This window comes from Paramormyrops kingsleyae, chromosome 22 (genome assembly GCF_048594095.1).
Source record: "Paramormyrops kingsleyae isolate MSU_618 chromosome 22, PKINGS_0.4, whole genome shotgun sequence".
Lineage (NCBI taxonomy): Eukaryota > Metazoa > Chordata > Actinopteri > Osteoglossiformes > Mormyridae > Paramormyrops > Paramormyrops kingsleyae.
In genome coordinates this window covers 22,117,975-22,134,755 of record NC_132818.1, presented here as the reverse complement: position 1 = coordinate 22,134,755, position 16,781 = coordinate 22,117,975, and the positions used below count along the sequence as shown (strand labels likewise).

The 16,781-nt window shown below is 45.0% G+C and overlaps 1 protein-coding gene across 8 annotated transcripts; it reads right to left on the bottom strand.

Annotated features, from left to right (window-relative positions):
* Positions 1-2,644: 2,644 nt before the first annotated feature.
* On the bottom strand, positions 2,645-16,483 carry LOC111856755 (uncharacterized). 8 transcript variants are annotated; one of them, XM_072704763.1, is made up of 5 exons: positions 15,913-16,483; positions 9,224-10,282; positions 8,935-9,181; positions 8,680-8,824; positions 2,645-3,429 (listed from the first exon to the last, which is right to left on the bottom strand). In XM_072704763.1, the coding sequence occupies exons 1-5, from the start codon at positions 16,267-16,269 to the stop codon at positions 3,315-3,317; spliced, it is 1,923 nt and encodes a 640-aa protein (XP_072560864.1). In that variant the 5' UTR covers positions 16,270-16,483; the 3' UTR covers positions 2,645-3,314. The 8 variants fall into 8 exon arrangements, with proteins under 8 accessions (XP_072560864.1, XP_072560863.1, XP_072560862.1 ...); XM_072704762.1 differs by having other exon boundaries at positions 8,935-9,265; positions 9,308-10,282; XM_072704761.1 differs by having other exon boundaries at positions 8,935-9,769; positions 9,812-10,282.
* Between the last annotated feature and the right edge of the window lie 298 nt (positions 16,484-16,781).

Below are 16,781 nucleotides of genomic sequence, written 5' to 3'. Positions count from 1 at the left end.
ACAGTATGGCGAAGATTCTGATAATAAAAAATTTCTTTTTTTTTTTTTTACCTTGAAAAGTATTTTTTGCAGAAAAAAATAGTCGCATGTGCTGGTTTCTTCCAAAAAGTTTGAGGGGTTAACTAAGCATGCGCAGAATGAATATCATCACTGCATGTCATTCCTGATCAGAGGAATAAGCCATGTTGCGGTCGTCCGCATTCTCCACTACTGTAAAATGGCTCTATATTCTGTCCGAAATTCATAATTTTCATGTTAAGACATATTGTTATTTACGTGCCTTTATTATACTGGTTATTTAATTATTGTCATGACCCTAGGGTGACCAGATAATCCATGTCAGGGAGGACACTCTGAGCTAGGACAGGAATTGTAAATTACCATTTCAATTAAACGGACTTGGATTTCACTTGAGCACCGAGTTCTTGCTGTGTGTTGATTGGTCAGTCTCCTATAAGCATGCATGTGTCACTAATGCTAATGTAAAACAGCTGGATGAGTCTTTCAGTGAAGGAAACAAACCAGTCAAAGCACAAGAAGAGCTGAACTCTTTAGCCGAGCACAGGAGCCTTTTAATTTGGAAGTAGTTTGTAAAACCCGAAGTAGCTCAAAGTGTCCTCCTTGACATGGATTATCTGGTCACCCTACATGACCCGATCGTCTACTCCTTCCGTGTGCCACGCCCCCTCGTTAACCTCGTGTGGGATCCCCGAGTCATCAGCTGTTTCCAGTTATCTTCACTAGTTCTGTGTATTTAAGTCCACGTTAGAGTATGTTTCTCTAGTTCTGTCATTGTATTACTATGCTGTTTGTTCTATATGCCCTTTTGTTTGCCTATTAGGGTGACCAGATAATCCATGTCAGGGAGGACACTCTGAGCTAGGACAGGAATTGTAAATTACCATTTCAATTAAACGGACCTGGATTTCACTTGAGCACTCAGCTCTTGCTGTGTGCTGATTGGTCAGTCTCCTATAATCATGCATGTGTCACTAATGCTAATGTGAAACAGCTGGATGAGTCTTTCAGTCAAGGAAACAAACCAGTCAAAGCACAAGAAGAGCTAAACTATTTAGCCGAAGTAGCTCAAAGTGTCCTCCCTGACATGGATTGTCTGGTCACCCTATTGCCTATTAAATCCCTTTATTTTACCCCAGTCCTTATCGCCTTTTCCAGCTTCCCTGGTCCGTGCCTTGTAAGGCATAACTAGTATTAATTCATAATAATTAAAAATTAAAGGCCATTAACAATACCTTATCTTCTAAATGTTGAATTAGAATGTTTATTATTTTGTCTATAGTTACTATATAAAACAATTGTTTGACTTTATATTAACATTTGTCTAATATCCATAATCGTTTTAAGAATAACTTCTAAATTTCCAGCATTAACCTTGCGCCCTGCCATGAAACAATTCCCCATGGTTTATTATTGTACTGTGCAAAGGCCTACATGTAAATAAACATTTTTAAGACTACGGAAATACAATTTTTGCACTTCCATTACACATGGTTTTCATATTACGTGTTTTATACAATAAAGAAAAAAAGAACTACTTTTTCAATTTGCTACCAAATGACATTGGTGACTCGGTGCATCCAGGGTCGGACTGGCATACGGGGCAGCTGCCCGATCGAGGCCCCCCTCCGTCTAACAAACCTCACATAAATGCAACATTCGTAAGAAGTAAGGCGCTGATGTCATGCGTATCACACAGATTCGTGACACGCTACTTTTATTTATTTCTCTGACTTTATATACCAGGGGTGGCCAATCTTATCCAGAAAGCGCCGTTGTGTATGCAGGTTTTCACTGCAACTCCCTAATTAGGTCACTAATTAGAGGACTGATTGGCTGAAGAGTCCTCACACCTGGGTTTGACTAGCTGACCTAAAGGTTACCCCCAAAAACCTGCACACACCCCGGCCCTTTGCGGATAAGATTGGCCACCCCTGTTATATACCGTCTCATTATGGTGGAAGTCAGCCATGGGCGTCGTTAGGTCCGACATTTTAACACTAGCCATGACCATTTTACCCCCGATGCCAGTCTTCTTTCAAAATAAAATAAAAAACACTTGACTTGGCTCCGGATTTTTTCCAATAGCTAGAAACGTCCCTGGAGTGAACACAAACAAATATTTGTTACAATATCTAAAACAATTTTGAAATTTAATAGCGACTGTAATGTTTCGTAGTCACACTATGTTATAGAGTCGAGTAGCTAACGGAAAAGCATGTTTGTGGAATTTGCTAAGTACCTGTCATTTTAGATCTTAAAAAGGAACGTTAAGGTGATGCCAAAGTTTCGGTGGGCGAGCGATTGGGAGCGGGCGTGCCATAACACATACATATAAAGTTGAATAAATATAGGGTGTGACTCATACCAATTCTCTGGCAGCAAATAATCACAGATTCTTTAGTTTTTTTTTTTGTGTAGTCTTTCGGTTATGTATTTAAGACGTAGAAAGCACAGAACTAATGTGGCAATCCCATGATTATCCAGCGTTTTTAACCAATTTCCTATTGCCTAATGCACCTGTCGAGATAATTTAGCAAAGAAAACATAACATTTTTAACAGCACGTTCTGTAAAATGCCTCCCACACAAATTTCATTTTAAATCACAAAACAGCTAGACTCCCATAAACAGAAAAGAACTTTATTACCTATTTCACAGGATTCAAGACAGTTGGACGCAGCTTGTACAATAAATGCAGGATCGTTGTTTTCCACTATGCTATGCTCTTCATAATACATTAATGTGAACACAAAATAAAAACACACAGTAACTTCGTGCAAAACTATATCCAGTGAAACGTCATAAAAACACCAAGCAAACCTGACGGTCATGATGGCTTGTTTCTTCAGTTCGGTTTTTTAAAGCGAACTGGAGGTGATGATGTGCCAGTACTATACATTTACTGGTAACCCACCAACAAAAGCTAAATACCGTTCGGCATGACAATCTTCTCACTGCAGCATCGGAATTAAGCTGGTCCACATCACCAGGAGTCAGACAGGCAGAAAGACCTTCCCAAAATCATTAACAGCAAGGGAGGAAGGAAACAAATACACCAGTGAATGCACATGAAGTGCACACCTACCAGGTCAGAAAAAAAGCTTCCATTTTAAGTTTATGCTGTGGCAAATACATGGAACAAAATTGATTCTCTCTTGTGCCTGAATATAGCAAGGAGATGAGAATGTCGAATTTCCTGTCACGGCCAAAGCGCCGTAGGGGTTTGGTGCCTAAACGCTTCAAAAGACACCTGTCCTCAGCTCCCGGTCTCCCCAGTCCACCCAGCATCCAGGTCTATTTGGAGTAGAGCTTCAGCTGTTCCGTCACGTCCCCCTCCGTCACCTCGCCAAAGGTCTCCTTGTTGTTCCTCAGCAGCTGGAATATCGCAGCCAGCTGTTTCTGTTGCATCCTGCAAAAGACACACATGCACGAGGCAGTGGACACCATGTCACAGCCGTCGCACCCAGACAGACTCACTGCACGAGGCAGTGGACACCATGTCACAGCCGTCACACCCAGACAGACTCACTGCACGAGGCAGTGGACACCATGTCACAGCCGTCACACCCAGACAGACTCACTGCACGAGGCAGTGGACACCATGTCACAGCCGTCACACCCAGACAGACTCACTGCACGAGCCAGTGGACGCTATGTCACAGCCGTCACACCCAGACCAACTCACTGCACAACGCAGTGGACGCCATGTCAGCCATCACACCCAGACTGAATCACTGACTCACGCCAAACCCCTCCAGGTTTAATACAGAAAGTCTCACTTCCTCCTTATATACACTTTGATTTTTAAAATTGTATATCAGGGGTGGGCACTCTTATCCGCAAAGGGCCGGTGTGTGTGCAGGTATTTGGGATAACCTTTAGGTCAGCTGTTCAAACCCAGGTGTGAGGACTCTTCAGCCAATCAGTCCTCTAATTATTAATTTAACGAGGGTGTTGCAGCGAAAGCCCGCAAACACAGTGGCCCTTTCTGCATAAGATTTGCCAACCCTGCTGTAGAATGTGTTTTACTACATTGCCCAACCAAAAAAAATAAATTGTTTGAATTTAAATCAGCAAGTACTTAAAACCCAATAACTGGATCATTATTACCATTCAGCTACATTACACAGCAATAAAATGAAGGCAGCCGCATATCTTAAGGTTCCGAATGACCAGGTTATGCATCAATGACTTTTTTCTTTCCTGATCGATTGATGCCAAGTTTCATGGGGCTCGAATTATCAAGGAGAGCTTCATGGAGTTGGCCTTGACTCCAATGAATGTCTTTGGCATGCGCTGGAAAAGACCTTATGGAGCGCTATAATATCTTAGTGTAAAACTGAAGCAAATATGGAGAAAATAATAACATGAGAAATTTAAGAACGAGAGGAGGCCATTCGGCCCATCAAGCTCATTTGAGGAGAACTTGATTTAAAGGAACCCAGTGTTTTAGCTTCCGCTACACTAGCAGGAAGACTATTCCATACTCTAACTACACACTGTGTAAAGAAGTGCTTCCTCAAATTTGTTTTAAAATGTTCTCCCGCTAATTTCCACTTATGGCCACAAACTAATATTAAAGTAGCCATTCGGCTGAACAGCATCCAGACCCATTAGAATCTAATAGACCTGGATCATGTCCCCCCTTAGTCTCCTTTGCTCAAGGCTAAACAGATTCAGCTCAGCTAACCTCTCCTCATAAGACATTCCTCTAAGACCAGGAATCAAATAAACGTTGAGGCATTGCATAAGCTTGCGGAAACTATGTCATAATCAAAGGTAGACTGTGCAAAGGAATATTAAAGTCACATGCCTTTGGCCAGGTCTCTTCCTCATTCCTTCCATTTGACAGTGCAGGCTCATGAACTTAGTCAACCTTTTAAGTATTGTTTTGACATACCTGATGCCAGAAATAAATGCTCAAAACACAGAACTGGTTACACAGCCTTGACATTTAATTGTTACAAAGGCCAGTAAGATAAGTGCCACAGTCATTTAAAAAAGAAAAAAAAAACATTGATTATAACTGATCTGTGAAAGACAATACACTAGTCTCCATTCCATATGAGCTCCCGGTACTGCTTTACCACTGACTAGTTTATAGGGCGAGTGGAAAAGACGTCACGGTGATTAACATGGCAGGTAATGACTACACACAAGCACCTGCATCTGAGAGCAGTCAACACAGAACAATGGGCGAGCCGCAGTCAGGACACCCTGACAACACTCACAACTTTATCCTCATTAGTGGGGGCAGAAATATATAAAATGTCTTACTGTCAACTACACAGAAATCCCATTAAAAGTGAAGTTGGGTCTGGGTTCTTTCAATGTGTTTGACAAAGGTAGTCGAAGACACAATGGTGAAAAATGAATATCTTACCCCCGCACAGCGTGGCTGCGATTGCGCATGCAAGGTCAAAGAATAAAAAGGGCAGGACTGCCATCCACCAATCGAAACACAAACACATACACACACGTTTATTTCTCAATGACACAGTCACTCAATGACCAAAAGAGTTGAGGCTCATCTTCATTAAGCTGGACTCCAACACAGAGAAATGCCTGGTGGTAAGCCTACTCCTCCGCTCTGAAAAAGAAACAACCGGCCACTCAACAAACATGAAACTTTACTTCGAGGCATCTCACATCGCCCTCACTGCACCCAGCAATACGAGTGTGCATCCAAATTCTGACGCATTGTACATAAATAATGCAAACAAGCCCATTGTCTCCATCGTAGACATTTGAACCAGGTTGGCAAGTCGAATGTCTAAATACATTTCCTCACCCCCATTCCGCTTGCAGCTAAAACCGTTTTTAAAGCCATGCAGTGTTTGGAAGCCCAAGGTTAACTCAGAAGAGCAGGAGGAGAGTTGACAGTGAAGGCAGGGACTCGGGAGGGCGGGGAGAGGGGGGGGGGAGAGTAAGTGGAAGTATGCAAGATCCCGCCTTTGAGGTCTGGATGAGCAGAGGCCTGTTTACTGAGTCACACCAAGAGCCCTGCAGAGACATTGACTGATAACCTTGCTTAGGAAGACAGAGTTCAACTTGTTTTTAATACATGGCTGTAATAGTGTCATGCAAGACAGATATTGGTGGTGTAAGTTCTTACAATGGACTCCTGTGCACCATTTATTTGAGGGCCCTTCCGTGAAAGGTCAACATTTCAAAGGTTTCAGGCATACATCAGACATACAAAAACAAAACAACCACATGACCAACAAGGCATCTGACCTTTAATGATTAAATGATACAGATGCATCCGTGAAATATCCTTAATGTAGACGACTGCTTACAGCCTTGCGATAAAAAAAACAAAAAATCTAGACTAGACAGATAAGATCTACAATCTAGGCACTCTGCTGAACAAGACAGACTTGCCAGCCAGGTAAACGGTGTGTGTGTGTGTGTGTGTGTGTGTGTGTGTGCCATCATAAGGCAAAAATACCGGGAGGCGAAAATGCATTTTAACATAGTATACCCACAGTACACCTAACCTAACAAACATCACAGCCTAGCCTACCTTAAGCATGCTTAGAGCACTTACATTAGCCTACAGTTGGGCTATAATAAAGCGATTAATATCATGTAATTTATTGAATAATGTACTGAAAGTGAAAATCAGAATGGAATTGGAATACCGTCGAAATATCGTAACATGGACCATATCGTAACCAGCATATGTAATTTGCTTTCAGGCAGTTCACAATGCAATGCAATGTGCTTCAGCAGTTTAACCTCATGGACCAATAGCCCCCAAATCCTCCCTGCAAAGGGGACCATGGACCCTCTGTGCCCCCCACCCAGCCCATTTCTTTAGGGCCGCAGTGCAAGTGCACTGCCTTTATTTCCACCAGTGACTCGTAAAGAAAATTAGCAACCAAGAACAAATCCCCTTCCTTGATGGGTGTTCATTAACTGTTATTATGTTTGCCAGTTAAGAAAACAAAAAAAAAAAATTACGCAGAATCATGACTTAATTGAGAGTAATATCAATGGCTGGCTTGTCCAAATTCTCCTACTCCCAACGAAACGACACGCGAATGACTAGTCATTTACACTCCTCTAGCGCCATCTAGTGACTACTCAATGGTATCGCACCTGAATAAAGGGGAATTATGGTTCAAAAACATTGCGCTTTTACACTTCCAATAACATTATTGGGAGCATTCGGGACACTGGATAAGGAGTAATAAGGTGGCAGCAATGGAAACGAGGGGAAGGCGTGTATGTTACTAAAGTTCATTAATATATGACATCAGTCAGGGTGTACAGATATTTCAGGGACCAGAATTAATTTGAATAAAACTCATTCAGATATTAACATTTTAAGATTTTCACTAAACTAGTGTTTTTGATGAGTGACAATGTGTAAAGTGCAAAGGTTTAAAGTTCCAGTCCACGAAGTACAAATCCAGACCATGATTTTGTTTCAACCAACCAGTTGAGCATAAAGACACAGTCACAGATACTCAACTGGTTGGTTGAAACAAAATCTTGGCCTGGATTTGTACTCTGGACCTGAAAATATCCACCTCTGGTAAAGTGTGAGGGACCTTGGAAATTATAGTAAGAAAATTTTTCTTTAACACTGCAGTTTAGAAAAATGTCATATCGCCTAACAACAGGAGGCAGGAATGGCACATTGGTTCATAGTGGTTTTCCGATGACTATGGTAAAGTGGGATAGTGCCAAGGTCACCATTCAACACATAACTCTGCAAATTGATCACAAATCCTGTTCAAAGTATGAGTCACAAGCTATGTAAGCAGTGAATGTCACTGCTATTCTGAGATGCTTGCAAGGAATTAAAGGGCTGGTCCCTTGGTTTGATGTGCAGTCATACCTGGATGATTCACTTTTACTGGCTGAAACGTAATTTGGGTCACAGGACACACAAAAATAGTTACATATTACAGTAATAATGCAGGAAAAGTAAAACTACATCCTTCAGCAATTATGACAGATTTTTTTGGAACAGTTAATATTCTACTCCTTCCTGTTCTTTCCTGTTTCTGGGCTCCGTGAGAAAGAAAACCTCAAAGCGAAAACCTTTTCCCACCAAGGGCATCATAAAACGCAATCTGGTTTGTTTGTTGGGGATGTGATGCTTTTAGTCCTGAACAGGTTAGGGCTTCCATGAAACACTATCGGAACTCAGCCCACCCATGCAAAACTTGGGATTTATTATCTTAGTGTGTATCCCACGAGCAAGTGCGCACACACATACACACACACGCATGCACGCATGCATACACACACACACACACAGAACCTAGCAGTGCAGATACAAGAATGTCACGGGACACAAACCGGAACAATGCAGGCATTGTGTCATATACAGCAGATTCAATATGAAAACAGAAGCTAAAATGTCAGGATCAGAAGTGCTGGCCTCCCTAGCATAATCATCCCAATGGTCACAATCCTGGGAAATTGCAAACTCTCTTATGGACTGGCCCTCCAGGACCGGAATTGGGGAACCCTGTACTAGGCCAAGGTCTAATAATAATAATAATAATAATAATAATAATAATAATACCGTGTTATGTTGAATGTGTTCAGCTTCTTGAAATAACAAGTGTGGCTGTATTGATGGAAGGGGCTGTTAGGGTACTGGGGAGGGGGTGGGGGGGGATCTAGCCATGCACCTGACCTCTGCTCTTCCTCCAGCTCTTCCTTGGTCATCAGCTTCTCAAGTTGACTGGTTCTAAGTTTTCTGGAAACGTACTTCAGAGGCTCAGCATCACCGTCTGAGCTGGACGGCACCACAGCATCTGCAGGGTGGGGGTGGGGAGCAGCTGTGTCAGACAGACAGATAGCAGTGGGTATCTAAGCAGCCAGAACTGAAGAAGCGAGGTTCTTAGGATGTGAATTAACCAAACTACAGGAGATGATTCCTGCCACTTACCAATATGCTCTTCTTTCGCTGGGCCGGGCTCTGCTGCCATCTGCAGGATGTCCTCCAGAGAAGCCACTGCAGGAGCAGACTCTGGAAAGTCTTCTGGGATAGATGTTGTGGTCTTGGACAAGGGGTCAAGAATAGGTTCAGGCACTGAATCAGTAGGGGAAGCCTTGGGAACAGATTCCTGTTCAGAATCCAGTTTAGAGCTGGTCTCAAGAATAGATACTTCTTCAGGGGCTGCCGTAGGGGTGACCTCTGGGATTGCTGCCGGTTCGGCGGCTGCCGTTGGAGTGACCTCTGGGATGGATGCCGGTTCGGCGGCTGCCGTAGGGGTGACCTCTGGGATGGATGCCGGTTCGGCGGCTGCCGTTGGAGTGACCTCTGGGATGGATGCCGGTTCGGCGGCTGCCGTAGGGGTGACCTCTGGGATGGATGCCGGTTCGGCGGCTGCCGTTGGAGTGACCTCTGGGATTGCTGCCGGTTCGGCGGCTGCCGTTGGAGTGACCTCTGGGATGGATGCCGGTTCGGCGGCTGCCGTAGGGGTGACCTCTGGGATGGATGCCGGTTCGGCGGCTGCCGTAGGGGTGACCTCTGGGATGGATGCCGGTTCGGCGGCTGCCGTAGGGGTGACCTCTGGGATGGATGCCGGTTCGGCGGCTGCCGTTGGAGTGACCTCTGGGATGGATGCCGGTTCGGCGGCTGCCGTAGGGGTGACCTCTGGGATGGATGCCGGTTCGGCGGCTGCCGTAGGGGTGACCTCTGGGATGGATGCCGGTTCGGCGGCTGCCGTAGGGGTGACCTCTGGGATGGATGCCGGTTCGGCGGCTGCCGTAGGGGTGACCTCTGGGATTGCTGCCGGTTCGGCGGCTGCCGTTGGAGTGACCTCTGGGATGGATGCCGGTTCGGCGGCTGCCGTAGGGGTGACCTCTGGGATTGCTGCCGGTTCGGCGGCTGCCGTAGGGGTGACCTCTGGGATGGATGCCGGTTCGGCGGCTGCCGTAGGGGTGACCTCTGGGATGGATGCCGGTTCGGCGGCTGCCGTAGGGGTGACCTCGGGGACTGATGTGGGTCCAGTGGCTGCCACAGAGGCAACTTCAGGAAGATTTTTTCGTTCAAGTACCACTTGTGCAACAGGTTCTGCTTCAGCAAGTGCTTCAGGAACAGGTTCCGGTTCAGAAGCTGCTTCAAGAACCGGCACGGGTTTTGGAGCCGGTGCAAAGCCCACTTGGGAAGCAAGGTTCATGGGTTCTGGAACAATCTTTTTCTCCAGTGGTGGTGGTTCACTCTCCAGGATCCTTGATGCCACTGATAGTGTCTCTGATACAGACTTCTTGATTATTTCTGCTACAGACTCCTGTAGACAAAACAGGGGGACAACAAAAGAGAAATGAACCCAGAATCTTTCAAACAAGCAAATCCACAACTCACTCAACCTACATGATGCACATTCTGTTCAGATAAGGCAGACAGCGACACGTAAACAGGTGCCTTTCAATCTTCCTATTTCCCATTCACAATGACAAACCTCTGGACAACAGGGAGCATAGTGCTTAAGGAGCATGTCCATGTGAATGAGTAAATCATACATCGGCAAAATCATCCCATTCTCCCACCCTCTCCAGCCCAACAAAAGCAGACATGAAGAGTTGGAGTGCGCACAAATAATCCACTATTCAGATAACCATTCAAGGCATTACTATTTGAATACCGATATCCCAATTCGTTTACTCTGCTAAAGCAAACAATCATGGAAAATTCAGAAAATTTACAGACAACTTAACAGCACAGGCAATCAGTTGATAGTAATTTCATTAGGTCCATGGTAGGGATCAGGGAAGGAGCAAATCTGTGGACCGTCCGGGTCTCCCTAATTTGAGGAACACTGACCAAGACTACGATTACGAGTACAACTGAACGTACTCAAGCAGTGATGATTGAAGTCACTGCTGATTTTTTCATTTATGGAGTGAGATGGCTGCACAATCACAACAGTTTTTTAAATTGTAGTCAAGACACAGAGTGGTTCCAATACATTTTACTTTTATACTTTTTGTGTTTACAGTTGTCATAATGTTATGTGAATAACCAGATAACATGGTCAGTTGTTAGAATGTCGAGACTGCTCTGCATGCGCAGACCAATGTGAAGAGTTCACCTGTGACTTCAGCTTCAGCTTTAATTAAGTTTGCCCCAGTCAACACCAGGACTATTCCCCTCAGAGCCACATGGGGGCTGCTCCACGTCATGGTGCTGAGTGACCATCATGGCCATCTGTGCAGGGCTAACACTAATACCACCAGCACCAGCAATGAGTCAGGAAAGGGAGGAGACTGATGTTCCTTCAGAGGCTATGGGCACTTACCCAAATCCAATCCCAGGCCCGCTGGACCTGAAACAAACAGCCAACAAGCTCAGCATAGACGGAATGCAATGTCCGGCACCGTGCCTAACCAAGCAGTCATGTCTGGATTGCCGAGGACAGAGGGCTCAGCTCCGGCCGAGCTCCTGAAAGTCATGCCGACCAAAATCACAGATATGGCTACGGCCTCCGGATCAGGACGGCACACAGGGGTGGGTTGTCATTCACTCCATCTTCCAACTGCTTATCCAGTAGAGGATTATGGGGGCGGGTTGAAGCGCAGGGTACAAGGTAGGGGTGCACCCTGGATGGAATGCACTCCCACAATTTGGCCATTTTGGAGATACCTCTGGACTATGGAGGGATATTGGAGTAATATTTCTAGCGACTGTTCCAGAAATCCAAACCCAGCAGGGTTAAATGCATTTCAGTTACAGTTTGTTTGGAGAGGAGCTGCTGGCCAACAGTTATAATATTAATACCACATGATGAGTAACAGATATAGAGAGTGTCATTAAAACTGGGACTCCTCTATGAACGGGGGCTGTGTTTGGTAGTGGGGAATCATCACAGTTGTGCCTAGTGAATCGGCCTCATGGAATCTAGAGATCGCCAATCAGCTGTCACTACTGCCCAAGGGACCGCACCAAGGGACGGGGGGGGGGCGCTGTCTGACTTGCACTCAGTGCTGCCATCAATCATCAGTCTTAAGAGATGACACCTCAGAGGGGGGGGGGGGCACGCGTCTGCAGTCAGACTGGCTCCTTTCTTGAAGTCTTCAGCTACCGGCTCCCACAGGCCGGCTGTCCTGAGCACATTTCGGTCCAAATCCCTCCAGGATGGTATCCGCTGAATCTCCCTGGGACGCGAGGGAATGCTCACGCTAAAAAGGGAAGCCGTTTCTCTACAGTCACGCTGACATTTACAATAATTTACATGCATTTAGCGATAAGACACTTTTTGCCATCATACAAGTCAGGCAGTCAGCTTTTTACAAACATAGGCCAAACTTCCAATAAATTCCCATGTACAATGGTAAGCAGTACTAGAGCAAGGGCTTTTTAAAACAACAATAATCTAATAAGGCAGCTACCCAAATGAGCAGATAAAGTGTAACAGTAAGAGCGTTCAGGGAACAGAGGGGTGTAGGCTTGAGGTGTTTCTGGAACAGATACATCTGGAGGCGTTATATGGAGGTTGAGAGCAGATCTGATGACCGGATGTGACTTGGCAGCACCATCATTCAGGAGCCACACATGAGAAACTTCTAGACTGAGACTTCTCACATAGTGAAGGGATATCCAAGCAGCAGTGACACTACCACTGGAAGAAAACGCAGGGGCTCATGTTACTTTTAGACAAATAATAAATAATCATTGTGAACTGAACTGTTTTGGCCCCAGAGGCAAGAAAATCCAATCAGTGTTTTTCTCTCCGAGCTCATGTGATTGCACTGGAGATCAGTTTACCAGGTAGTCACAAGCACAAAAAGAGAAATCGAGAACAACAAGACTGTACTGCCGGTCCACTCAAAGTACACATCCAGGGCCACACTCAGCACGGCTGGTCCTCAGGAGCCCATCTACACATCCTGGCATCAGTGGATGAAAGCAAGGCTGGGCCACGAGGGGAAATTCCAGACCGGAAAGGTCACATGGGAGTCGGCCAATGTGCACGCAGCTTTGCAGATTCCATCTCACGCCTCAGATGGGGTGACCAACCCAAGGAAACAGGGGCACTGAGGAATTTTCTGGAGCTGACTTGCTGCCTCCAGGAAGCAGTAGCCATCTTTTCCATCGCTTTGCATGAAGCAGACGCCATGCTAGTCTTCTATATATAAACTACAGATGTTCTGGATCTGTTTTAGAACTTCCGCAAAAAGGCAAAGAGCAGAAACTTTCACCTACCAATTCCAATAGAATACTGTACACTGAAATATACAGAACTGACTCCAATACCTGGCTCGGTGTCACAGAAGGATTCATTAATACACACGTCTATGTAACAAAATTCATCATGGGAGCTTTGTTGACTCAGAACTTCATTATTCAGCTTTGGAACAAATATCCAACTTTGGTTACTGCAGATAAGGTAGTGGGTGGGTAGGGGAAGCTGAACACATGGCCTTTTATGGTATGTTCTGAATCAAGAGAGGAAGACTGTTGTAGGAGGCAAGAACGAGGGGAACAAAGAGTGACTGCATAGGTTAAATATGTGTGGAGCTGGGGTGAGAGAAAAGATCCACCACGTGCCTTTGCTTGGGCTGGGAAATCATCTGCATCAAGGTCATGTAGCAGCTACGAGAAAACTTCAATGTGAATATATCACAAGTACACCTGAACTAGTGCGAAGGGTCCCAGATTCAAAAGGTGAGCTCTTTCCAAACACCCCCCCCCCCAAGATCATTATTCCAAGTCTGAATGCAGGGTCATACAAAAAGAGCAATAAAAAAATGCCATTGAGTCGTCAGCAATCTGGCTCCACACAATGGGGCTGGTTACACGCGTCATTGACACACGATTCATTGCTGCTGCCTGGGAGATTTGAGTCCAGTAATGGTGACAGGTCAGTCCACAATTCTGACAGCTCAACTCAAGCCATTTCTTAAATAAGGTAAAAAATACAGCCCAGTTTAATAAAGAGAGGACTTGGCAGAAGGAAATGCTTCAGTACGGTCCCTCACAGTTGTAGCAACACTGTGTCCACAACAGATTCCAGTCTTTCTTCAGTAGGAGGTTCAGCAGTGTTCCGAGACCTGGACACTGGTCAGGTTTTTTCCTCCTCTGCTCCTCCATGGATTTTTGAACATTAATATGTCCGTTTTCATCAGGTAGCAGAAAGACCTACTGCAGTTATGCCACTAGACCACACCTGTAATGACTGGCAAGGAGCAGCACACACACACAAGCGTAAATTCAGAGACTTAGAGAGTTTTGAATCTGTGGGGGGGTGTAATGTAATAACTCTGGACAGTGCCTCAGTCGCCACCCTCAAAATACCCAGCGCTGGTAAAATTATACCTCCGATCAATTGGTGAGAGGAACATTAGCTGCTCAAAATGGAAGCAAACGTTCACTGATCTTCTGGGGCAAGAGGGGCAGGAGGCCAGCATGTGTATTTGCACATTTCTGCAAGCTTTCTACAAGAACCCTCTCTCTAGCAATGCATGCACTGCAATCCATAAGAAGACCAAAGCCCCCGGCTCCCGCTCAACTCTCCATTTTGTTGTGTTTGTGTCAGAGACTTTTCTGGAAGAGGAACGTCGCACAGGAACATTACAGGAAGTCCGGCACATCTCCACACAAGCCTTCACCGCTCTTTGGAGAACAGCGGAGTTACTTTTTTTCATTAAACACTGAGGCTAGCTGTTGCTATTAAAGATTGAGGAAGGTGTTAAATGAAAAATAACTGAAGTAGAAGCAGATGAAGGTCTGTGTGTGTTTTTATGACTTTCCAGACCCCGGTTAGAGCGCAGAGATGTTCATACATGCTGGACCTCGGCAGCCAATCGTTAACCCCACTTATTCCTCCAGGATGCAGTATTTGCCAGGGCCCAATCCAGCTGGCAGAGGAAAAGATTATCCCTGCCATAACACACAATGGAGTAGAGAACGAGGAGCTCTGTTACAGGGACTGAATATGGCGGTGCTGCATTGTTTACAGCCTTAATGACCTGCCAGCAATAAGAATCTATACTTCACCATTACAAGCTGGCACAGAAGGTCATATCACCTGCTCTCCGTTACATAGGTGACGCAACCCTAAACGCAGTCCCCTTAACACCTATACCAGCACTTAACACCTAAATCCCATCCCTACAGCTGTACCTGAAAAGGTGTCACTCCCACCTGCGCTGAAACTTGCCCATTCCCCGCCGTAACTATAGCGACCACACGGAATTGCCGCACTGCGCGAGCACAGACACACACACAGACACATATATACATGCTGAAACCTAAATATAGCAAATACATGTAGTGCATTCTTCGTAGATGTGTCTGGTTACAGCAACGGTGGACACATTCTTTCTGCTGTTTAAAGAGCTTATGGGGGGCGGGGGCGCTTAAGGTAAAAAGTGGCAGAGACATCGCTGGTGTTCCTGTGCTTTCTCCCCTTTGCGGAGGTGACAGTCCGGCCACTGCTCCTACAGGTGCTCAGCACGAAGCCGCCACCCACACACAGACCTTCATCTGAGAGAGATTACTGATTGATCCCAAATTGCATGTTAAATGAGAACCGCATGCATAAAGCTTAATTGCTTTAACATCCACTGTGAATTCCGCTAGATTATTCCAGAATTTCATGATACGGTCTGAAGAGAAAACTAACTTTCATTAAACGGTAACTACAACACCGACAAAGGTTAATACTGGGAGAGAAACGTGCCCATATCTGAACATTAAATATTTTAAGTGGTGACCCGTTTAAATCATACTGTGTGACTATGTATTAGTTACATGCAAAAAACTTACACTTCGCATGGAAAGTACTTGACACCTATAACACTTTCCTTCGTGTTTAAACCAATTAGCTTGGTTTCGTATACTGGAAAATTTTGCGGTTTTTTTTCCCTTAAAGAGAAAGTTGTGTTTTACTTTTATAATTCACCCTTAGCCATTTCTTACCGTTATCTGACTTTTCTCCAACTCCTGTTGCGCAGGCGGAATCTCAGACTGGGTCACGGGCTCTTTCTCCAGCGTTCCCATCTTCTCCACCACCGGGGCCACTGCGGGAACATCAGACTCTGGTTCTGCCGTGATCTCTTCTATTCTGTTAACTTCACTCTGTGAAGCCTTATGTTTTTCGGATTTATGTTGCAATTCATCTCCTTCCCTCGCAATTTCCTCTACAGGAGCATCGTCCACGATCGTCTCGGACTCTGGATCGGCTTTCTTACCGAAGATCGAGGTGGCCAAGATAATTGCAAGAAAAGTGAATATGACCGCGGGCACGATAAACGACACATCAAAAATCGCATCCATGATTCTATTAAGGTTTCAGGAGACTATTTGTCCAGTGTAACTAAACTGCCAAACTTCAAATTTCCCGCAAGAATTCATCCAAATCTATACTGCGCTGTTAATCGCAGTATGCCTATAACGCATTAAACCACACTCCTTCTACAGCATCTCCAGCTCACACTAAAGTAAATGAGATCAACCTGCGCGTTTAAGCCGTGCAGCAGCTGTCCAGAAGGAGCGTCATTTCCTATGAGACTGCCCAGGCCGATCCCCTTTTAAAGCCGTATTTACCCACATCCTTATGTGCGCGGAGACGTTTGAATTTTTTTTATTCCAAGTATCTGTATTTTGTAATAGTAGTATAGATCATTTAATACAAAATATATAAAGCAAGAATTAGTGTGGAAACAAACTAAAACGGTTGCAAGAGACTTATTATAGGTGACATTATTTAGGTATGTCACAAAAAAATTCAAAGTTGTTGGATTTTTACAAAGAAGAAAGGGCTTGATAAGACCTTTCCAATGATACCA

What these genes read in the sequence shown, in the direction of transcription:
- LOC111856755 (XM_023836966.2), bottom strand. Translation starts at nt 16,269, where the DNA reads ATGGATGCGATTTTTGATGTGTCGTTTATCGTGCCCGCGGTCATATTC. An exon ending in TGGAGAAAAGTCAGATAACG is followed by an intron (nt 10,283 to 15,912) that starts GTAAGAAATGGC and finishes TTTTGTCTACAG; the next exon opens with GAGTCTGTAGCAGAAATAAT. An exon ending in AGCGAAAGAAGAGCATATTG is followed by an intron (nt 8,825 to 8,934) that starts GTAAGTGGCAGG and finishes TGTCTGACACAG; the next exon opens with CTGCTCCCCACCCCCACCCT.